At 42.4% G+C, this 24,718-nt stretch overlaps 1 protein-coding gene and 1 long non-coding RNA gene across 8 annotated transcripts in view; one reads left to right on the top strand and one right to left on the bottom strand.

The window, feature by feature from the left end:
• LOC122448176 overlaps positions 1-11,007 on the bottom strand; it is a 163,143-nt gene extending 152,136 nt beyond the window's left edge. Inside the window, exon 1 of the long non-coding RNA XR_006271533.1 lies at positions 10,601-11,007. This is a non-coding gene — a long non-coding RNA (uncharacterized LOC122448176). The remainder of the gene's footprint in view (positions 1-10,600) is intronic.
• ZEB1 (zinc finger E-box binding homeobox 1) overlaps positions 10,242-24,718 on the top strand; it is a 195,106-nt gene continuing 180,629 nt past the window's right edge. For 4 of the 7 annotated variants that reach the window (XM_043479270.1, XM_043479265.1, XM_043479269.1 and 1 more), the window contains exon 1: positions 10,242-10,379. In XM_043479270.1, the coding sequence (XP_043335205.1) occupies positions 10,322-10,379 (58 nt within the window). In that variant the 5' untranslated portion in view covers positions 10,242-10,321. Of the gene's footprint in view, positions 10,380-11,733; positions 12,459-24,718 lie in introns of those variants that run through there. The other 3 variants (XM_043479267.1, XM_043479266.1, XM_043479271.1) reach the window with 2 other exon arrangements.

Below are 24,718 nucleotides of genomic sequence, written 5' to 3'. Positions count from 1 at the left end.
AGGGATTTGGTTTAGGTCATATCTGAGTGGTCTAGTGGTTTTCCCTACTTTCTTCAATTTAAGTCTGAATTTGGCAATAAGGAGTTCATGATCTGAGCCACAGTCAGCTCCCAGTCTTGTTTTTGCTGACTGTATAGAGCTTCTCCATCTTTGGCTGCAAAGAATATAATCAATCTGATTTCGGTGTTGACCATCTGGTGACGTCCATGTGTAGAGTCTTCTCTTGTGTTGTTGGAAGAGGGAGTTTGCTATGACCAGTGCGTTCTCTTGGCAAAACTCTATTAGCCTTTGCCCAGCTTCATTCCTTACTCCAAGGCCAAATTTGCCTGTTACTCCAGGTGTTTCTTGACTTCCTACTTTTGCATTCCAGTCCCCTATAATGAAAAGGACATCTTTTTTGGGTGTTAGTTCTAAAAGGTCTTGTAGGTCTTCATAGAACCGTTCAGCTTCTTCAGCATTACTGGTTGGGGCATAGGCTTGGATTACTGCGCTATTGAATGGTTTGCCTTGGAAACAAACAGAGATCATTCTGTCATTTTTGAGACTGCATCCAAGTACTGCATTTTGGACTCTTTTGTTGACCATGAGACACCACCCTTATGGCAGAAAGTGAAGAGGAACTAAGAAGCCTCTTGAAAGTGAAAGAGGAGAGTGAAAAAGTTGGCTTAAAGCTCAACATTCAGAAAACTAAGATCATGGCATCTGGTCCCATCACTTCATGGCAAATAGATGGGGAAACAATGGAAACAGTGTCAGACTATTTTTTTGGGCTCCAAAATCACTGCAGATGGTGAATGCAGCCATGAAATTAAAAGACGCTTACTCCTTGGAAGGAAAGTTACGACCAACCTCAATAGCGTATTAAAAAGCAGAGATATTACTTTGTCAACAAAGATCCATCTAGTCAAGGCTATGGTTTTTCCAGTGGTCATGTATGGATGTGAGAGTTGGACTGTGAAGAAAGCTGAGCGCCGAAGAATTGATGCTTTTGAACTGTGGTGTTGGAGAAGACTCTTGAGTCCCTTGGACTGCAAGGCGATCCAACCAGTCCATCCTAAAGGAGATCAGTCCTGGGTGTTCATTGGAAGGACTGATGCTGAAGCTGAAATACCAATACTTTGGCCACCTCATGTGAAGAGTTGACTCATTGGAAAAGACCCTGAAGTTGGGAGGGATTGGGGGCAGGAGGAGAAGGGGACGACAGAGAATGAGATGGCTGGATGGGCATCACCGACTAGACAGACATGAGTTTGGGTAAACTCCGGGAGTTGGTGATGGACAGGGAGGCCTGGTGTGCTGCGATTCATGGAGTCACAAAGAGTCAAGACACAACTGAGCGACTGAACTGAACTGAACCATGTACTAGGTTGGTCATAACTTTCCTTCCAAGGAGTAAGCGTCTTTTAATTTCATGGCTGCATTCACCATCTGCAGTGATTTTGGAGCCCCCAAAAATAAAGTCTGACACTGTTCCTTGGAAAGAAAGTTATGACCAACCTAGATAGCATATTAAAAAGCAGAGATATTGCTTTGCCAACAAAAGTCCATCTAGTCAAGGCTATGGTTTTTCCAGTGGTCATGTATGGATGTGAGAGTAGGACTGAAGAAAGCTGAGCGCCAAAGAATTGATGCTTTTGAACTATGGTGTTGGAAAAGACTCTTGAGAGTCCCTTGGACTGCAAGGAGATCCAACCAGTCCATCCTAAAGATCAGTCCTGGGTGTTCACTGGAAGGACTGATGCTGAAGCTGAAATGCCAATACTTCGGCCACCTCATGCGAAGAGCTGACTCATTGGAAAAGATCCTGATGCTGGGAGGGATTGGGGGCAGGAGGAGAAGGGGACGACAGAGGATGAGATGGCTGGATGGCATCACCGACTCAACGGACATGAGTTTGGGTAAACTCTGGGAGTTGGTGATAGACAGGGAGGCCTGGCGTACTTCGATTCATGGGGTCGCAAAGAGTCGGACTCGACTGAGCAACTGAACTGAACTGAACTGAACCATGTACTAAGGCAGTATTAGGAGCTAGTAAGACTACTGCAAGAATGTATAACCTGAAACAATTCTACTACTAATATAAACACTGTATGTGACAGTGTTTATATTAGAAATCACAATTATGCTTTATATTGCTTTTAATATTATTATATTACTTGCTAATATAATCTGGAAATGTTATCTTGCATCTGTGCTTCGTTTGGATAGTCACAGCTTGTATTGCTTTTACTTGCTCAGTTATTCCTTTATAAATGATTATTCAAGAGGAAAAACAAACTTTTAAAATTCTCTTGATATTTGCTGTTCTGCTCATCCCCTCATCCCCCATGCTCAGAACACTAATTAACATCATGTACAACATGGACACTCTTGATTTAAAAAAAACCTTTCCATGGCTACAACTCATCACTATAAAACCTTAGCATCTTCATAGGATTTGTTTCCTGCCCACCCACCTCTGTAGCCTCTTCTGGAACATGTGGGTTTTTCTGTTCGATGCATTCATTCTACTGGACTTGCCACCTCCCCCCACCCCCGCTCCACAATACACTTTCATCTGGAGATTTCTGCCTATATTGTGACTTCTGTCTTTAACAGGCTTCTCTCCTCCTCCTCACAAATTCCATCACTTCTTCAAGACTTCCTTGACTCCAGGCAACTTTAGGTGTCTCTCGTGGACATTTGTGCAGCAGCCTCTTTGTCAACTTGTTTATTACACAATCCTGCAAAACTTCTTGAGGCTGGGGACCAAATTAGGCATTTGTAGCCTCACCCAGCACCTGTCACATTAGAATACAGTCAAGAACATTAGGTGGAGGGAAAAAAAAGACTATTAAGTGAATAAATGAACCAAAGGATTATTATTAGAACTTCTATGTGGCCCAATGTTAAATGTTATATAAAAAATAATGACCACTTAGTGAAATGCTTTACAGCTGCTTATCAATTAAGATGAACTGATTAATCAACACAAACATACTTCTCAATCATGAAGCTTAAAGCTTGCATCCTTTGGGAGGCATAGTGCCCCCCAAAGATGTCTATGCCCTAATGCCATGGGCACAGAATGGATGTATATGTCAGGTCACCAGGCAAAGAGAAAATAAGGATGCAGATGGTGTAAGCCTAATCATAATCAGCTGACCTTAAAATGGAACGATAACTTGAATGAGCCAGGAGGACCTAATCTAATCGCAAAGGCCCTCAGACGTGGAAGAGGGAAGCAGGATTAGAGCCAGTGATCGGGCAGCATGACAAGCATGGGCTCTGCCCGGTGCTGCTGGGTTTGAAGATAGAAGCTGCCCAGGAGTCGAAGGATGGGGAGGGACCTAAGAAGCTGGAAAGGGCCAGGAAATGGTTTCTCCATTAGAGCCTTCAGCAGAAACCCAATCATGCCAACACCTTCATTTTGGCCCAGTGAGCCCCATTTTGGCTTCTGATTTCCAGAAATGTAGGATAATGTATTGTGTTGTTTTAAGCCACCAAGTTTGGGTGTTTTTTTTTTTTTTAACAGCAGCAACAGGAAACTAATTCACATACCTACACCAAACAGGATTAACTTTGGCTGCATGTGACAGAAAACCTGAGACAACAGCAGCTGAAAAAAGATGTAGGTTGACTTGTCTCTGTAACAGAGACCTGGAGGCAGAAGTTACAAGCTTTCCTGTGGCATCAAGGACTCAGGCCCCTCTGATCTTATTGGTGTGCCTTCCTTAACGGGACTCTGGCCAGCAGGTCTGATTCCAGCCAGCAGGAAGAGAAGGAATGGTGAACCACTTCTCCTGAGAGACTTCATCAACCAGCACATCACTCACAGACCAGGACTGAGCAGCACAGTAGCAACGAGGTAGGTGCACGGACCATTCCGGGGGCCATGTGATAAGCGTGGGTGGTCCCATTATTAAAACAGGGAGAAACTGATGGGAACAACCACCTTCTCCATCTTACTACTGAAGCACTGCTTCCCCCGGCCCATTGTTTTAAGTATATAAAAGTAGTTTCTCTTACTTTAGATCAACTAAGGCAGGGGGCTTCCTGACAAAAACAGTAACTGAATAAGTGTATGTCATAGACTCCAGCACATTTTTATGCAGCATCTGCCAGGTTTTGCATTTTCACTTATTAGGACATGAGCATATGCCTGACAATGATGACATAAGGCATCTACGTCACATTCAAACTTTAGTGTTGTAATTCATGGAAACAATTCTTGATTAGAAATAGGATAAAAACACATTTCTAGGTGTGTACAACTCAGGGGCCTGGCAGGCAACAGATGGCACACTCCAAAGGTAAATCGAAGAGTCTGATAAAGAGACCACTTACAGTGATGTGGGAAGGCATTAGAGGAACCAACGAGGGATAAGGACTCACAACTATAAGGAGGAAACCATGACCATCTCCAGTCTGAGGGGACGAAGGGAAGGAGCCATTTCTGGTACTTGCCGAGACCTGTAGCCATGGGACAGGACTGTCTGATCCGAGCCACGGCCTTAGGTAGAGGAATGAAGTTCCTGCCAAAAGCCACAGACAGGCAGGAGGGCGTGTGGGGGAAGGTGAAATTAATATCCTGACCTCTCTCTCTTTCCTTCCTCTGATCATCTGCCAATGCCTCCAAACTGGCTCAAACTGAACAGAAAGCAAAGGGCAAAGGAGCCTGGGGGATGTGGTCCACAGAAACCAGCTTTTCATGGTACAGAAATGCAATGAAGGAATTCTGAGGGTCAGAGGATAACCAGCATAGTTTTTCATTCTTCATAATACTTTTCTGTAAAAGCATTTTACAGGGCGGGGATGATTCAAAAAACCTTGAAAAAAACCAGAAGGCAACTGACCCAAAGAGATCTGGGATAAAGATGAAGAGAATGATTAACACATGAGACAGTCGAGAGGGGCACAGGTGTGATCTATTTATTTAAGACAACAAGGTAGAGCAAAGAAATTGAGGTATAAGATGAAAAACTGAGAAGTGCCTGATCAGGAGCCTTAAAGCTGTGGATCTATCTGAACATGGTGTTTCTAATTGCCGACTTTTCCATGTGAGCTTAACACAATGATGGGACATTTAAAACCTGATACTGACTGCAAATATTCTTAACATGCATACTGAAAGGATGGAATAGAGGCAATGATTATAACTGAAGGTCTGTGGAATACAGAAGGCCAGGACTTTAGGTCAAAGAAAGAGCAATATTCTGTAGCAGAACCAGTCAGCTGCAAAACATAAGCGAAGATGCCAGAGAAAGGAAATACATTGAGACAAAAGGGAAAAAACACCAGTAGAAACCTGATATAAGACCTCTGATACCACAAGATTCTTAAAATGCCCTCAAATCCTAAACATGCTCGTTGCTTCCCCATCCCTAGTACAAATTACCTACCTATAGTTGTTAAGTATACGAGAAAAATGCTACTCATGTTCATAAAGGATTTCAGTAATAGGTGACCTATCTTCTGTAGAGGCAGCCTTGGAAAGCAATCGTTTTAATTATTGTGATTTTATAGAAACTACTTCTTAGATGTTTATTAACTGCCTTCAAACATTCTGTCTGCATTTATTTATACTTAACATCTGTTAGAAATGTTCCTGAAAAACTGTCCTCCAAATAAGAAGCCCCATGGGTTAACATTTCAGGAATTTATATGAAAAATAGGAGCCTTATTCCCTAGAGAAGGAAAACCTGTTTCATGATGCAATATATATAATAAAATCACATGGAGGTTTGGGGACACCTGTCCCTATTACTGCCTCCTGGGAGGCCTCATTAGAAAAGTGTGTGTGGGTCCTTAGGCCAACCATTGGTTCTGCATCACATGGCAGCCATGTTTGCTTCCAGACGCAGTGACACACAGTTGCCCTGACTCCCTGTGAACCACACATCCAGGGTCACTACTGAGCCACAGACTGAGAGCACCTCTCTGCGGGGCTTCTCCATTCTTTCCTTTGATGGATAACATGTCTCAAATGGATTCTTTTCAAGACTTTAAGATTTTTTTTAAATTACAAGTTAATGTAGTCAACTTATTTCATGAAATATATAATCTTTCCACGAAAATAACTGATTTCTTATTTTGACAGATTGTAGAATATTACCCTGGAGAAGGAAATGGTAACACACTCCAGTATTCTTGCCTGGGAAATCTCATGGGCAGAGGAGCCTGGCGAGCTACAGTCCATGGGGTCGCAAAGAGTCGGACACAACTGAACAACAGAAGATGCACACACAGAATATTATACTTCTCCAATATGCTCAGAAAGTGAGGTACGTGGAAATCATATGCTCCAAGTGGGACACCATGAAATATGCACATTTTAAACTTAACTATGTCAAATTTTATCCTACTGTATACATGAATCTTACATGGAATGTGAATAGCAGGTGCAAAGGATTTATGAAAAATTTATAGAAAACTCAATATTGAAAATATTCCACTGATTTACATTTTCCCTGTAAATTTAGAAAAGATTACAGTAATTCATTTTTAGCAGAATACCTCTCCTTCAGCATGTGCAATCCCAGTGCTCTCCAGAAGCAGTGTTAACATTTCAGTGACATTAAAATTAGGAGTACACATTGAATATACATTGTATAATGACACCACAAATACTAAAAACCAACAGTACAGCGCACATGTTAAACTCTAACTAGTATCCCCATCTTGTTTAAGGAAACCTAAATTTTGAAGTATAATTGACTAAACAAACCTAAATCTTAACACATTTATTTAGAAATTCCTTTTCTAGAGTTTTTCACAAGATTTTTTTCCAATTCTTCAGTTATATTTAAGAGATAAGCAACCATCATATATGCATCAGGTTTAAAGCAGCACTCTATTCTGAGATTTACTTTTGCCTGCTTTATTTTCAGCTTAAGAGTTCAATAATTTTGGGAACATCATAGTAAATAAAATGCATTTAAACATATATTATGTTTACAATCTGTTATTGTTCAGTTGCTAAGTCATGTCTGACTCTGTGTGATACCACAGACTATAGCATGCCAGGATCCTTTGTCCTCCACTAACCTATTACTACAGCATTTTAAAAAAATTGAAATTCTGTATTAGAAAGTTTGGTATATCAGTATTTCCTGTGCATATTTAAAAAACAGAAGTGAGCAGGATTAATCATTTGGGGGGAAAATGACTGTGGAGAATCTAAAATCGACAGCAATTATTCTCAAAATAAGGCAGGATATAAATGACAATAAATGGCTTTCACATCCATAATTTCAACAGCCCCTAAGAATTAATGTGATGAAGGCAGATAAACCACCCTTAGTTTATAGCCAAGAACAGATCCAGAAAAGGTCAATGGTACTAACTTAAAAAAAAAATTACTTATCAAGTATCTGCTATGTGACTAGGTACCCTACCAGGTACTGAGGGTACAGAAATGAACAAGCAAGCAAAAGGGGGAAAAAAAGGTATCTGTCTGCAAGGAGCTGAATAGTCTGGCCCAAACTAACTAAACCAGTAACCACTAAAGACAGTTTAACTCATGCTTGGTTTATTCCTTCACTTTGTATCTGATTTCAAGGTGAGGATAAACACAGAAGGGGCTTCCCAGGTGGCTCAGTGGTAAAGAATCTGCCTGCCCATGCAGGAGACACAGGAGATGCAGGTTAGATCCCTGGGTCAGAAGATCCCCTGGAAGAGTAAATGGCAATCCACTCCAGGATTCTTGCCAGGATAATCCCAAGGACAGAGGAGCCTGGCAGGCTACAGTCCATGGGGTTGCAAAGAGCCCGACACAACCGAGCACACTCCCATGAACACAGAAGAAAGCTTAGTAGGTGGATCAGGACAGGTTACTTCAGTAAAAGGTGTGATACTTCCTAAGTTTAAGACTAAGTGAAATGTGTGCTTGAGTTAGAAAGTACTTTTTTTTCCTTTCTGGCTGGGTAGCTGTAAAAAGGGTGTGTGTGTTGAGAGGTGGGCAGGGTGTGTGTGTGTGTGTGTGTGTGTGTGTAGAGGTGGGGCAGGGTGTGTGTGTGTGTGTGTGTAGAGGTGGGGCAGAGTGTGTGTGTGTGTGTGTGTGTGTGTAGAGGTGGGGCAGGGGTGTGTGTGTGTTTGAGAGGTGGGGCAGGCGTTTGTGTGTGTGTGTGTGTGTAGAGGTGGGCAGGGTGTGTGTGTGTGTTGAGAGGTGGGGCAAGGTGTGTGTGTGTGTGTGTGTGTGTGTGTGTGTGTGTGTGTGTGTGTGTGTGTGTGTGTGTGTGTGTGTGTGTGTGTTGAGAGATGGGGCAGGGTGTGTGTGTGTGTGTTGAGAGGTGGGGCAGGGTGTGTGTGTGTGTTGAGAGATGGGGCAGGGTGTGTGTGTGTGTGTGTTGAGAGGTGGGGCAGGGGTGTGTGTGTGGGGGGGGCAGGGGTGTGTGTGTGTGTGTGTGTGTTTTGAGAGGTGAGGCAGGGATGCCCGCAAAGGATAAAGTCTAAGCTGATTCAGAAGCCTGCAACTGAAGAACATTATATAGCTCTTGGGAGGGTAGGGAAAAATCACCACTTGAACCAAGCAATGCATGACCCTTATTCTGGTTCTCACATGCACAAGTTCGGTGAACATGGTATTGCGATCAGGACTGCCTGTACTTAAGATGATTATTAAGAGTGATGATTCTAGCTTTGGTACTGAGGAAGAGACCAGGCACACAGACATAATGTACAGCAAAGAATAGTTACAGTCCCCTTTCATGCACCAATAAATAACACATCCACTTATCAAAATGCCAAAGCAAACGTGGGAAAGAAAATTTTCATCTATATTCAGGATTAAACTTTCTAATTTTAAATTACTAGACTTCAGCTGTAAATTTATTTCAGATGAAAGGTTTGGAGAGATTATTAATGAATCTTCCAAAAGCCTGGATGGTGTTCAAAAAATTAACATAATAAAAAAGTCCTGCCATCGTCATGACAAAAATCATAGGCATAAATTTGTTGAGCACCTAATGTGACAGCACTGTGCTAGGTTGACTGTTACTTCTAATACTTTGTGACGTTTCAGTCTTCTCAACTTCTTTAGCTATCATCTCTTACAATGTTCATTTATAACTCTTTATTATTCGAAACACAGCTCAGCTGTATTCTCTCAAGTTGGTCCCAAAGACATTTCCTCATTTGAAGGCAGGGAGGAGGGGAGAGCGAAGTCTCTACTCAATACTGAAGACGTGACCTTCTTGGTATTTGTGCTGGTATCTACGTGGTCTTTCAGAAATCCCTGAACTTGTACGCAGATCGAGATAAGATCGCCATCCATCACCTGCCAAGACCACACCTGCCAGCCCTCGTTTCACTCCCTAAGTTTCTGCACAGCGACCGCTGCCCACCCAGATACTAAATTGTGGCCTGTTAACACCCTAACTCTTTAAGTCTGGGGGCCTCGGATCTGGGCGATGTACTGGGGAGGGGCGGGGGGAGCAGGGCGGACGTGGCCGCAGGGAGAAGGGCGCGGCCTGGGGGCGGGGGCGGCCGAGGTGACAGCAGGTGAGCGCCCAGCGCGCAGGAGGAAGTGAGACAGGCCGGCGTGGGGATTACTCATTCCGCTTCACCGCCGAGGTGGCTCGCAAGCGGAACTTCTCGCCCCTCTTTCGGTCCAGCTGAACTTCTACCTCGTTGAAGTCACTTCCCACCCCCGGTTTGCTTGGCGCGGGGGGGGAACTGTACGTCCGAGGAGGGGCAGGGAGTCCGACGTGCGGGGTCAGGTAGTTTCGGGGCGCCGCGTGTCCCGAAACAGCCGCCCGCCGCTCCCCAGACCCGCCTGCCCGCCCCCCGATCGCGGGGCATCCCCGGGCGGCCGGGGTTGCGTGAACCGCCCCCCCACCACGCCCCCCGTAAGGCCGAAGGAGGACAGGTTGATCCCGCCACTCCGGGGGCGGCTCCGAGGGCACGGGATGCCTGCGAGAATCAGCCAGACCCGAACGTGCCCCTGGCGGCAGCAGCGGGTGTGGCCAGTTCAGAGCTCCTATTTTACCTTTCTCGGCTCCGACGGCCAGTCGCCCTCCGGACCACGTCCGCACGGTTCCCCCGCGCCCCCACCCCGCCACCCCCGCCCGCGACACCTGGAGGAAACTTTTTCCTCGCCCCTCCATGCAAACTCAGCTGCTCCCCCGTCTGCCGCAAACCGTCCTCTCCCTAGCAACAAGGTTCCGGCCGTAGAGCGAGTGGCTCTAGGTGTAAGGAAGGTGATGTCGTAAAGCCGCGAGTGTCGTAAACCAGGTGCGGTGGGGAGGGGGGAGGGGTGGAGGCGGAGGGGCGGGGGGGGGGAAAGGGGGAGGGAGGGAGGGGGAGGAGGTGACTCGAGCATTTAGACACAAGCGAGAGGATCATGGCGGATGGCCCCAGGTGTAAGCGCAGAAAGCAGGCGAACCCGCGGCGCAATAACGGTGAGTGGCGGAGGGGACCGGGGAGCGGCGGAGTCAGGGGGAGCCGGGCGGCCGGGGCGCCCCCGAGGGCGAGGGGGGCGAGCTGGGCTGGGGGCGGCCGGGCAGGGACGGGCCAAGTGGAGTGGGAAAGTAGAAAGTAGTGCTCTCTGCCCCCCTCCGGGCCGCCGCCGCCGGAGCCGCGCCGCGGCCGCCCGCTCTCCCTGAACCGTTATGTCTCTTACCTGGTCTCTCCGCCTAGCGGCTCCCGCCGCCCCTGCCGCCTCGCTGGACCGTTAGCCGCCGCCGCCGCCGCATCCCCGGCGCGGGCGGGCGGCCGGGACGCGGCGCCCACTTTTCTGGGCTCGGGGGGGAGCGGCTGTTGCTTCTTTCCGCACTTTTCCCCCACTCTTGTGCCCCCTCGGCGCCCCCCTCCCCGCCTCCTCGGCGCCCTCGGCGTTTCGTCCCCGCGGCTCCGAGGCCCCGGAGCCGAGGAACTAACTTGTGCCCGACGCTTGCCCGTGCAGAGTGGCTTCCGCGCGCCGCGGCCCCGCCGGCGCGGTGGCTCGGGCCCCGCGGCTTGGCCGGGCTGCGGGCGCGCGGCAGCGGGACGCGGCGGCCGCGGGCTGCGTGTCGTCCGTGCGCGCGTGTGCGCGGAGCGCGCGGCGGGCGGACGGGCCGGGCCGGTGGCGGTAAAGTTGGGAGCGGCCGGCAAGGCGCGCTCGGCGCGGGACGGGGCTTCACGGTCCTCGGGGTGGGGTGCGGGTCCCTTAAGCGCCCCGAGCGCGGTCCGCGTCCCGCGGGGAGCCGGCGGGCGGGGCGGGCGCGGAACCGCGGCCGTGGGAGCCGCGGGGTTTGTGTGTGGGGGGCGGCGGCGGCGGGTTGGCAGAGTTGTTACCTGGTTTCGGGACCGGGAAGCACCGCAGACAGGTCCCCCCGCCCGGGAGGACGCCTCCTTCGCGCGGGGATGGGCTGCCGAGCGTGCGCTTCCCTTGTTCTCTTTCGGTTTGGGGAAGTTGTTACCTGGGCCGGACGCGCAGGGCGTGAAGCCGGCGAAGGGAGCTTGGATGGCGCTCGGGGTCTCGGGTGGAAGGAGTGTGGGGGAGGGGGGCGGCCGGACCGACGGACGCGGGGCGCCGCTGCCCGCCGGGTTTACTAATGAGAGCTGATGCTGCGCGGGGAGGGGCGCACCCCCCCCCCCCCATCTGCCTGGCGTGAGAGTTTAGAAAAATAACAATAATAACGGGAGAGCGAGCGAGCGAGCCCCGAACATGTATTGGAGGGTTGCACACTCGCCCTTTGCGGTGGGGAGAGACGGTGGAAGTTGGTTGCATTTCTGCTTATCTGGGGGGCGATGCTGCGCCCGCCCGCCCGCCCGCTCCGCGGCGACCGTCTGCTGGTGGGTATTGTCTGGACAGTTCCTGCGGCGACAGGGCCGAGGCCGGAGCGCGGCCCCCGCCCGCCCGGTACCTGTTTGGAGAATAATGGGCGGCTACGGCCCTGCCGCTGGCTGCGGCCGAGTCTATATAAGGAATTGCACGGACCTAGCGGACCGAGGGGCTCGTATGGGTTCCTGCGTTATTTTTAAAACGAGTTTCTGAGAGTAGGGAAATAAATGTGCCTGGAACGGGATCGCCGTATCCTCCAGAAAATGAGGAAATACGGGTTTAAGTCAAAACTCTCCGGCGCTCGCCCCACCCCCAGGCCCGGGCTCCCTTTCTCCCTCCCCTCCGGGATGCGAAACGCGAGGTTTTGTAACCTTTCCTGGCAATTTTAGATTTTGTGTGGGATTTCCTGTCTAGAAGCAGATACGGAGGTTTTTAGGCGGTTTCAAGATGTAAACGTAATTTTAATTTATTCGAGCCGACATTGAAATCGCCGCTTTCGTGAACGGTCTTAGTTATCCAAATACACATTTGCATTTTAAAGACGTCTGTTAAGTGATGATCGATAACTAATATTTGGCGTCCTCGTTGTGGAGAGATGACTTGTTACGGCCAGGAGCGGAGCACAGGCTATTGCAATTTTAATTTCCTGTTTTAGCGTCAAACAGTGTGTGTGCTATATTGAGCTGTTGCTGTTGCTGATGTGGCTTTATGAAAGGTAAGTTGGTCTGGAAAGGGCTGTTCGCGTTTTACCTTATTTAAAATGTTCATCGCCAGAGAAAGGGGCTTTTCTTGTTGCTGACGACATGTGTGTGACATGTGAGTCTGAACCACCCAGCGTCTGTGCAGCTGCTGTAAACATGTTTACCTGAGCAGGAAAGGATGGATTTTTCTTCTAAAGATCCTGGGATGTGAATATTACACCCATCAGGCATATCAACAGATGACTTAAGGGGAAAAAGCGATCCTGAAAGGTACTTGAAATCAACAGGAAAGAGAGCTGTTGGATCGCTGCAGCAAATGGCAACTTGTGCAGGTAGAAAAAAGATGGTGTTTAGTTTTTCTCCTGCATGTATGTCAGCCCCCTCCTGTCTGCTGCTTTCATTCTCAAGGGAGGGATTTATTTACCACGCTTGCTGTCAGTGTTTTTCCTTTGTGTTTAATATTAGAAAAACAGATTTGGGGATGTTTAGCACAAAACGTCTTGTCTGCAGTGAGCATTACTCTCAGAAAACAAAAGGTGTTTCGGATAGCACTGTGCTACTACAGGTATCTTCCATTTTCATCACTTTTGGCTCCGTCCTTGTATTTCTTTTTGTTCTCAGATGCATTTCATCCATTGCTGATTATTACAGCCACGCTATTTGATTAAGCCTCCTGATTTGCAAATTAAAAATGAAGTTACATGCCATTGTGTTGTGAAACCTCAGGATAGGTGCTGGTTAGGATTTCTTAGCAACGCAATCATATGTAAGTTGCAGTTGTTTACTGGAGAGAATCGCTTGGAAAAAATGTTAACTCTTCAATCTTTTTAATGAAGGAATAAATGATGTGATGTATACAGTGGGAGATAGTCATGGAGGTGCTTTATGCTGTAATTTATATGTAAATAATTTTTTTGTTCATTTTGAAATAAGGCATGCAGATTTTCTGCTCAGCCTCCAGTAAAATATTTTAATTTCTTCTCTGGAATACATCTGCAGAGTAGGATATTCATGGGAGCATCAAGTAATGTGACTTGACAGGGGCAAACCAATTGAGCAAGGTTTGACGAAAGCATCAAACCTTATGTAGTAACTTTACGGTAATGATGTTAGTTGTCTCTAAAGGAGTGGCATTAGAATGGCTTAAATTGATTTTTTTACCATTTATAATGTAATGCTTTGTTTGCTGTATTTTCAAAATCTGTCTTCTCATTTTCCACTTCTCTTTGTGGTTACTGTTTTTTTTTGGAGAAGCGTACTCTAGTCACTAATGACCCACACACTGGTTAATTCACCCTGGAGGGACTAGCAGGTACATCTTCTGTCGTCTGCATTTCTGCTTGCTGTCTTTGGAAATCACCAGTAGAGGATGCTAACAAAAATGATTATTGCTTTAGTATACCATAAACCTGCCGTATCTCCTGTTGATTTGGGACCTCTGCTTTGATAGGGACCTTCCATGTAATTCTGGGTCTTAACCGTTATTTAAAACTAGCCCTAGGTAAATTAGGCATAAGCATTTTCTAGGCTGCCAGGACTGGAAAGAAGTACGATTGTTTTAGCTTGGATAGTTTTATCAATTTGATCTTTTTGAATCTTGAAATTGAGGTTGCTATCAATTTAGTCTTGCTTTAGACCAGTTGTATTACTGCTTTCTTAAAGTTTTATGTTGGTAGGTTTGGAGAAGAATATGTAATGATTTGTCCATATTTATTTTACATAATTACTATATTTTTTAACTCCCTTTTTCATTCATAGTAAGATCTCTGGGAATATATACTTTTAGACATTAAAGATGTAAATGCTTGAATATGGTAAGAAAATTTCAAATTGATTGGTGATACTGTGTAATTATTTTTTCATAATTTATGTAGACTTGAACTATACATGGGTTGGCAGACAACTTCTGAAGAAGGTATTAAACAGCGGTTACTCAGATGTTAGTGATTTTTAGATTTTGTCTTTCCCGCCCCTTCTAATTAAGATTCAGAATCAGGTGGTACATAAATTTTAAATTGACCAACTGAAAATTAAGGAATGTACATTTGTTTTGAAGTTTTAAATTAATTTAAAAATCTCTGCAGTTTCTTAATTAGTATGCTTGTATTCAGAGAATTCTTACTTTTCAACAAATGTAAATTGATACTATAATTTATATTGCACAAGATTCAGTGTATTTATAGCTTTTCAGTCTGTGTCTATATAATTATGTTAATGTAACTGTAAACTTTTGGAATTCCTACTTAGGTCAACTGTCACAAATATTTATTTCCCTAATTATTTTTAATGGTTTCTCTATTAATGCACCAACACCATTACCATAATGCAATTGTAATACTCTTTATCTTGAATTGTAGGAATTCAGGTAGAAATTAACTGCATTATCAGGTAAACTTGTGTGAATTTCTCATTTTAGGGTGTCATAGTTCTTCAAGAGTGTGTGTTTGTGTGTATAGTTTCACATTTCCTGACGTAGTTCTTCAGATTGCTTTTCTACCAGTTCTTAAGACTCAATAGTGAATAGTGTTGGTTTACTTATTTTTTTTTTTTGATGAACTAAGGAACTTTACCACGAAGCTATGACATGTGCAGTTGTAGCTTGGAGCAAAACTTAAACTATCTTATAAATTGGAAGCATCAATTACTTGTTAAGATGACTCTGATATAAAAACATATGGAATATTTGGTTATTACTTTCTCTTCTTTCTTGTAGACAGTATTTTTAAAAATACCATACCCTGTGTTTGCAATTTTGATAGCTTTGAAGCATATGGTAAGAAAGTTCTATCAAATTGGAAATGATACATTTAAAATAACAGCATAATTATTTCTCCTGGTTGTGTTTTTATTTTTTTCTCCTTTTTTGCTTTCCCTTCTATAAATCACTTCTAAGCATGTGATTAGAGCCAGATGTAAACACAGATGCAGTATCATGTGGAATTATATCACTAGCTACTCTTAACTACCTGTCGTGAATTACAGAAGAGGTAAAGAAAAATCACACAGATTTTGGGAGAAGATATGCGTTAATGTGCAAAAGTGCAATGGGAGGTTAGAGGACTTGATGAAATGATAGTAGTATTTAGGCGTGAAAAAGGGGAAGATCCTCTAGAGAAGGAAATGGCAACTCACTCCAGTGTTCCTGCCTTGGAAATTCCATGGATAGGGGAGCCTGGTGGGCTGTGGTCCATGGGGCCACAAGAGTGGAACCTGACTTAGTGACTAAACCATCACCACCACCACAATCCTTGCAGTATGATCACTAATTTATGGGGCAATGTCTCTTCATTTCCACCAGACCTATAAGCTAAATAAAGTTCATTACTGGCATAAAATTTAAAATTTTTAAAGTGCCTTAATTAGGAAATAAACTGCAATATATTAAAAATGAAATAAAATATAAAGTGAAAATACTTTTTGAAAGACTATGTTGTGCATATAACTAGCTAAATAATAGCTAAAATAGGTGTATTGAAAGTGGAAAATAAATGGATATACACAGAGTAGGAAAAGTTTTGCAGCAACCTTGGTTAAAATGAAATGTGACCTTCTGTATAAGCTTTGGTGTAGGAAATCATCTTTCCTTGGGATGCGACAGTGGCGGCTTTTTTCTTATTTTTTCTAGTTTTACTGAGATGTAATAGACGCATAGCGCCGTGTAAGTTTAAGGTGTCCAATGTGATAATTTGATACACATATGTATTGCAGTGTGTTGACCACAGCAAGGTTAGTTAACACACCCTTCACCTCACATAATTACCAGTTGGTTGTTGTCATGATGAGAACATTCAGCCTCTTCTCTCATAGCAGCTCTCAAGTACAGCGTACAGCACTGTTAACTAGCCATCAGTTCCCCGAATTTCTTCGTGTCATAATTGGAAGTTTGTCCCTTTGACAAACATCCCTGTGGAACAGTGCTTGAAGAATGATAGCTGTAAAGGAAGCATTCTTAGGGCATTGATTTTACCAAATACAGTTTTTAAGTATGTTGTGTGCATGATGGGGGTGGTTTATGCTGCTGGTTAACCTGAAACTGGGTGTCTTGAAAGTATGGCAGTATACTTAAATAGCAAGAGGCCCTCTAGTAGATTGTGTTCAGAGAAAAAAATTAATGTTTACAACCCACTTCATTAATTTTGTTAGAACATACTTTGGAGAATATCATTCGGGTGTAGATAAATTGAAAGATTCCAAAAGTATCAGCCAAAAAAAGTATTCAAGTCCATGCTTGTGTTAATAGCTATGAAATGTTATTAGATTCTTTATTCGTTCTCTAAGAAGTTATTTTCCTCTTGTTTATGTCTTCAAACATTTCCTTGGTATTTAATAGAGGTCCCGTGTAGACATAGAGAATGCAGTTAATTGTCCACATACGTGTTTTCCTATAATCAACTCTGTGGATTCCTGAGACTTGATGTGAGGGCTTCAGAGTCTACACTGTAGCTGTTGGTGGAAGACCTCATAGCATGGTGGCCTGGGGGACCTGCAGGAACAACTGTATCTGTGCTGGAATTATTAGGAACAGATGTTTCGTGACCTCTTAATTCCCACTCCCCTTCCCCCGCCCCTTCCCCATCCATATTTAAACTTCAATGTGGATGAAGATAAATATGGGAGTGATGTCAATTTCTCATGTTTATTATTCTAAAAATATTGCAAGACGTCCCTTTTCTCTTTTAATAAGTTCCAGTTTCAAAATTTTAGGTATATTGTAATTTCAGCTTTTAAGATATTTTAAATATTGATTTCAATTTTCTTTTTGTAAAATGTGACATCACTATTCTTCAGATACCTCGATTACTATTCATGGTTACCAAGCTACAATACAGTCTAATTCCTCTTATTTTTAAGGCCTTATATCCATTTAATCCACAGATCTAATTGAACGCTTATTTGGTTTTTTTGTTAAGTCCTCAGAATGTGATCAGTTTGTTGATTTAAAAATTTATCATTCTTTTGGAATCTTAACATTTTTAATATGGAAGGGACCTTTAGGGAATCGTCATTTTTTATCTGAAAACTGATAGAGTCGAGCTGAAATTTAGGACCTTCAAGTAGAAACTTCATAAGAGACTTTAGCATGTGTATTAAGAAGGGGCAGTGGTAATGGGTGGAATATGTAACATCCTTCATGAAATAGAATGCCTGAGCCTGGGTTCCAGTTAACCTTACTCTACTTAGAAATGGGAAAAGGCTCTCTGAACATCGCTGTATCTCTAATGTTTTCTCCTTTCTACCCTAAAAAAACTAAGTTACTGTTCACTCCTATTGCTACATCCTTTTCTAAATCTCTTTTGATACTCTTTTTTTTAATTGGGGGGAGGGAATAGTTGGAGCAGGGAGAAAATAATTTAATGTGAACAAATACTAATTAAATTAAATGAAATCTTGGAGCTGGAGGGATTTGGGAGAATTATCCAAATGTATTTTTTTCAGATAAGTAAACAGATTCAAAGAGGAAAAAGAACTTTGCCAAATTCTATTACTAGTTTGCTTGGATTTGGTTACAGCTTCTCAGGCTAGTAGCTTGATATGCCTGAATCGGACCATTTTACCTATGAAGATAACAAGGAAGAAGTAGAAGTCTTGAATTCTCAGATTTATCATAGGAAAAACCAAAGGTATTTTGTGAAATACTCAGTTGTCTCATAAAAATGGATTTCTAATTTCTTCCCATAAATCCATCAAAATTGACAGTTGATGTGCTGACTTCATCTAAAACATTGCAGGTGCAGAGTTGGTATCATGTTGCTTAGAGGCATATTCCTCCTATTACTTGGATTGTGATTTTCCCTCTTCATTGCCTGCCAGCTTCCATTCACTCTCTCCTTCCCAGCTCTCGTTTGTACCCAATCTAATGTGTTTTATGTATGTTCTTGACTGTTTCGTTGTAAAATTATCTAGTTCTTTGTTTTGCATCCGTATAACTGATATTTTGCTGTATGTTTCCTTCACTTGGTGTTGTTTGAGATCTGTTCATGTTGTTGTAAGTACATGTCTTTCATTGCTTCTAGCTGTGTGGCATTTTATGGTTTGCTTCAGCACTTAACAGTTACTTATCAGTTCCCTAATAATGGTGACCCAAATTGACTCTAGCTCTTGGTTACAAATAATTCTGTAAAAAGCATCTTTCTACATGTTGCTAATGATTATGAAAGAGTTTCTCTGGGAACATATATCCAGGCATCGTATTTCTGAGTTATAGGTTAGTCACATATTATCACTAAGTTCTGCCAGATTATTTCTGAAATGGCTACACCAATTCTTCCCTTCACCAGTGTTAGATAAAAATTCCCATTTTCTCACATTTTTGTCAGCTTTTGGTATTGTCCAGCATCTACATTTGGCTAATTTGACAGTTTAAGTAGAATATTGTAATTGCTTTATATAAAGTATAAAACACATTTCCCTATTTTATAGGCAGGTTGATTGTTTCTTCGTGTCCTTGCTAGCCATCTAAATTTCCCTTTCCAGGTCTGACTTATTCATACTCTTTGCCTTCTTTTTGGTTGAGTTTCCATTTGTTGATTTCCTGGAATTCCTTGTGTATTTGAGATAGTAATCCCAGTCACTTGTTGATGTTGATTATGCTATGGGGATCCCCAATTGTATTATACATAAATCCATCATATTTTTTACTTTGTGGTTCATAAGATATCCTTTCTAATCCATAAGTTATGATGATATTTTCTTAGATTTTCTTCTAATAGTTTTGTGGTTTTACCTTTCATACTTAGGGCTTTGGTGAGACTGTAGTTCACTTTTTGAATATGGTGTTTCTTTCTGAAGGGGAACAGTTAGTTAAGGATTTGGGTTGATCCTATAATATACTACCTGAGTGGCCTTGACTAAGAAATGAAGTTTCTTAGTCTCCATATGCTTAAATTCCCCTGTATGTAAAACGGGAATGGTAACCTTAGAGTTTACCTTAGGTTGAATAAGATGTATGAAGCCCTGAGCTTAATACATGTTTTAAGCATTCAATAAATTTTGTTTAAAATTTTATTTATATTATTAGATTATTTGCTTTAAATGCATCTTGAATCAACTGACAATTTCTTATTCTCTTGTCCATAATTAACTTTAACTGATACAGTAATAACAGCAGCCTAAAAGGATATTGTTTTATTATTATTTATATTTATTAAATTTGTTTATTGTTTGTATAGCTTTAACCTTAAGCATTGCTTACTTGTTCTGGCCTTAAGAATATGGCTGGCTGTTAAATCAGTAGTAGAATAGTAACATGCCCTGAAGCTTCATCTTTCAGGTATCTGTGTATGTCATTTAGAAAGGCTGCCTTGGACTCTCTTCAAAGGACATTTTATTGCAAGAGACCTCACCATATTACCTTATGTATAGTATTGACCTGAACTTGCTACTCTGCTGCCTAAAACAACCTAAGCCCAAGGAAGCTAAGCTTCATATTTCCGTAATTGAATGGCATAAGGAATGTGGCATCCACAACTTTTCATGGTTTCATTCATTTAGTTTGAAAATAATACGGAATAAGACAGTTATATGTCTCCCTAAAACATACTGTGTTCTTGTGGTTATAGATCAAGGCAATCCTAAGATAAAAGTTAAAATGCGACTCTGTTTTTAGTGTGTGTTAATAAGTTTTGTTGAGGTTTAACTTAGGTGCAGTAGTATGCATGTACATTCTGATGAGTTTTGACATACCTGTGGTTACCTGTGTAACCACCAACAGAATCAAGATATGGAATGTTTCCTGCATCTCCAAAAGTTCCCTTGTACCTCGTCTCTGTCAGTCATCACTGCCTCTGGCCCAAGCCACCAGCAATCCGGTTTTGATCTTTAGAGATGAGGTTGACCGTCTTAGAGTTTTATATGAGCAGAGTTGTAGTGTGTGCTCTGTCTGCCTTCTTTGGCTCAGCACAGCGTTTTCATTGTGTTATAGCGTGTATCAGTGGTCCATTCCTTTTGTCTTGCTGAGCAGTCTTCCTTTGTGTGGTAGAATTGGATTTTCTGTTCACTTGTAATGGGCTTACCACAGGCAGACCTTGGAGATACTGCAGGTTTTGTTCCAGATCACCACAATAAAATGAGTATCACCTTAAAGTGTCACACGAAGGTTTACACTGTCCTGTCCTCTTAATGTGCAGTAAGTAGCATTATGTCTTAAAAAACTGTGCACACCTTAATTAAAATAACTGCTGAAACACACTAGCCATCATTTGATAACACATGATTGCCTCAAACCTTCAGTTTGTTTTTGTAGAAAAATACAGTGACTTTGAAGTACTGTAAAGTCAAACACCATAGAACGAATTATGCCTGCATTTGGGTTGTTTTCCGGTTCTTTGCTGTAGAACAAAGCAGCTATGAGCATTCACATCCAATTTTTATGTTATATGCTTATATTTCTTTTGGGTAGAATTCCTGGCTCATGTAGTAAGTGCATGTTTAACTTTGCAAGAAACTGCCAAACTAGGTTCTCATGTGCTTGTACCATTTCATCTTTTACAAAGAAGGATAGTTCTAGTTGCTCCAATCCTTGCAGACGTTTGTCTGTGTTTTAGCTTAGGCTATTCCAGTAGGTATGTAGAGGTGTACTTTGGTTTTAATTTGGATTTCACTGATAACTAATGAGGTTTGAGTATCTTTTGATGTACTTATTGTCCATTTCAATATTTTCTTTTGTGAAATATGTCTTCTAATCATTTATCTACTTTTAATTGGGTTGCTTACCTTTTTATTATTGAGTTATAAGAGTTCTCTGTATATTCTGGATCCAAGATCTTTGTTGGATTTAGATATGTGAAATATTTTCTCCCTTTCTGTGGCTTGTACCACATTTGATGAAGTAGAGTTTATCATTTTATTCTTTTAGGCTTTGTGCTTTTCATATTCTAGGAAATCTTTGCCCAGTTGAGGAAAATTTTCTCATTTTCTTTTTAAAGTTTATAGCTTTAACATTTATGTCTGTGGTCCATTTTGGGTTAATTTTTGTCTGAATCTTGTTTTGATTTTCATCTGCAAGTGTAGATAGCCTTGAGTAGTTTGCAGGAGACAAAAACTAGATCTTACTCATCAAAATTTCAGCATGAGAATTTCTACTTGAAATTTTTAAGAATGTTTTTCAGAACCTAACTAAGAACCAAAGCTCTTTCTTGATTGTAGAGAAACACCAATCCTGCTTTCCTGGTTTTATACATTTTTTTTTTAACAGAGAGCCATTTCATTGTGTCTAGTCAGTTTTCAATTTTTTTCTGTCCTTAACACACTTTCATTTCACGGAGATGCTCAAGGCTAACGTTTTCAAGAAAGATCCTGAAAGAGAGTAACTAGTCTTGAGCTGCATGTGAATGTTCTCTTCGTACTCTCGAATTCCTGCATGGTGATGGTGAGTTTAGCACTTTCAGTCTTAAACTAGCTGGTTGTTCCTCCTTCCTCTGGTCTGTCATGCAGGTTGCTGCCAAAACTATCTGTGAGAAAAGAAGTCTCATTCAATCATTACCCTAATTAAGCCCCTTCCTGGGATCTTTACTAACTTATTGCACAAAACCAAGGTCCTTCCAGAGGCATCCCAGGCCCTGATTCATGGTCCTGCCGGCTGTTTGTCCCTCTTTGCAGTGGCCTGTCCCACCTGCCACCTCCAGACTCCTGGCTTCTGCTCCATGCCTTCGGAGGTCCTTTTGTTCCCTCTACCTGGTATACACTTTTCCCATTATCCCCTGGGTTTTGTTACATTTTGAAATGACAGGAGTTCATCTCGGATGTTTCTTCCGCTAAAATGCTTTCCCTGGTCCCCTTCCCATTTGTCAGAGAAAGGTGATTATCTTCTCTCCTGTTATACTTGTGGACCGTGTTTTATACTTGTATTATTGTGCTTATTCTGCTGTGTTACAGTGTTGCTATGTCATCCTCCTTACTCCACCCTGGTTTCCTTTATCTTTTTTACGTTATCTTTTAATTGGAGGAAAATGCTTTACAGTGTTGTGTTGGTTTCCTTTTCCTCCCTGCCCTGGCCTGCCAGGGGTGGTCTCCAGGTGGTAGTGACCGGACAGGGACAGCACCTGCTGTGTGTGCACCGTTCTCCACAGGGCGGGTGCTGTTCTGAGGGATCCTCATTCACTATTAAGAGCTCATTTGAGTCTCACGGTGACCCTGTTAAGGTCAGACCCTTTTTGTAGGGCTAATAAACAGTAGAGCTGGGGTTTGAATCCACTTAGATTCCACTCTGCTGGATGCTGCCCGTTCATGCCTCTCGGTGAACCAGCGCATGGTGGGCGATCAGTGCTTGTGGAGTGAAGGCCAACCCTGGGAGAAGTCATTGCCCTGCTCCCCTCTGCCCCTAGGGTAACTTGAAAGATTATTTTCATATTTTCTGTGTTTTGTAATATTTAAATATTTTAAAGCATGTAGATCTGAGTTGGTTAATATTATGTTTGCTTCTTAATTGTGAGCTTTTTTAAGGCCATTTCTCTTGGACTGGTGATTTTTTATTTAAGTTAAAATCTTGCTTCCTGTAATGTTTTCCCATAAAAGATAACATATACCAAATAAAGCTGCTTTCCTCTTAACATAAATGATGTTATTCTACCCTTTGTTGTTGTTTTATCATCAAGTTGTGTTTGACTCTTTGCAACCTTATGCACTGTAGCCCACCAGGCTCCTCTGTCCTTGGGATTCTCCAGGTAAGAGTACTGGAGTGGGGTTGTCATTTCCTCCTCCAGGGGATCTTCCTGACCCAGAGATTATACTTGGGTCTCCTGCGTTGCAGGTGGCTTCTTTACCACTGAGCCACCTAGGAAGCCCCATTATACCCATTACCTTGGCATAGATGCTTGATCTTGTGTTTTTGTTTTTGTTTTGTTTTGTTTTGCTACATACTTTATCCCTCATTGAAGTTGATTACAGATAATGTTAATTTATTATTTATCTTTCTCATGTCCTAAAAAGCCTATATGTCACTGGATTAACTCCTATGTGATTCTTATTTTTAAGATAGTATTTTTCTATCTAACTTTTCTATTTATCACCTATCCCTATTCCTTGAAAATCCATTGTAACTAACTTGTATCTTACTTTTTGTTTGTAAAGCTCTCACTTTTTCATAGTCCACTTAGCTTTGTATCTGGCTTGAACTCTATAGATATTAATGTGTGATTCCTTCTGTTCTGGTATTCTTAGGTGCATGTATAGAAAGAGCATTGAACTGGAAGATAGAAGTCTTAGATGCTAATATTAAATCTACTGTTAGCCTATGAAATTGGTAAAATAATTTATTTGGGTCAAGTTTGTTCATCTGTAGAATGAGCATGATGGATATCTGTGTGCAAGGCAGTGAGACCCTGAGGTTGAAGGATACAGTATGTAGCCCTGAAGAGCTTACAGTGTACTAGGGAAGAAATGTAGGAAAACCAGCCTCTAAAATATAGTTTGATAACTGATGTGATATTCTGACCCACATGCACAGAGGGGATGGCTGTGTCTTAGAGGATGTGTCTGGGTTTTCCTGAGTTTTTGCTTGTATGCTGAATTGCTAATAGAGTCACACAATAATTGCTCTGATTGTGTGGCCACCATCATGACTGTCGCCACTGCCACTTCGTCATCTCTGAATAAAAGGCTCACTTCACTGGAAGCAGAAGTGGCCTTGGTTGGAATAGGTTGCTAAAATCTGTGAGAAGTTGGTTGTTTCTGAGCTCTGCACTATTGTGAGGAATTTTATATATATATATGTATATATATATATTTTTTTTCCTTTTTCAAATCAGTAAATCACAATCCATGCAAATGTCTTGTGGTCTTACTGTCTTAAGGAATAAGATGGTTTTACTGCAGTTAATTATGATTCTCTGAAGAAGTAAAATCCTCTGCATTTATTATTACTGGGCAGTTTTCTAGATTATTTCTGGCACTTATTAATGGTTCTGTGTAGAACTCCATCTTGTGAATCTGTTATATGTACTTTGTGATCAGTTCTCTACTGTAGGTAATTAATAAAATAATGGTCATGGTGCTTGCCATTCTTTGGGCTGGTATGATCCACTACCTGCTTGTTTATATTAAACAAGGCTGATAAATGAGCTGGCTCTTTTACTGCCTACATTGAAATAACTAGGCATGTATGAAACTTAGATTCCAAATATGTTTCTGACTCAAAATAGCTGTAGGACTAGTGTGTGTTTCTCTTAATAAACAAACAGAAAAAAAAAAAAATTCAAGCTTTTTTGGGAAATCACATTGCATGTTAAAGAATAGGTTAAAACTAGTGCCTGTATTTAGACCAGGTTGAGAAAGCGCT

The sequence above is a fragment of the Cervus canadensis genome, chromosome 10 (genome assembly GCF_019320065.1).
Source record: "Cervus canadensis isolate Bull #8, Minnesota chromosome 10, ASM1932006v1, whole genome shotgun sequence".
NCBI lineage: Eukaryota > Metazoa > Chordata > Mammalia > Artiodactyla > Cervidae > Cervus > Cervus canadensis.
This window is presented reverse-complemented; position numbering and strand designations above follow the sequence as displayed.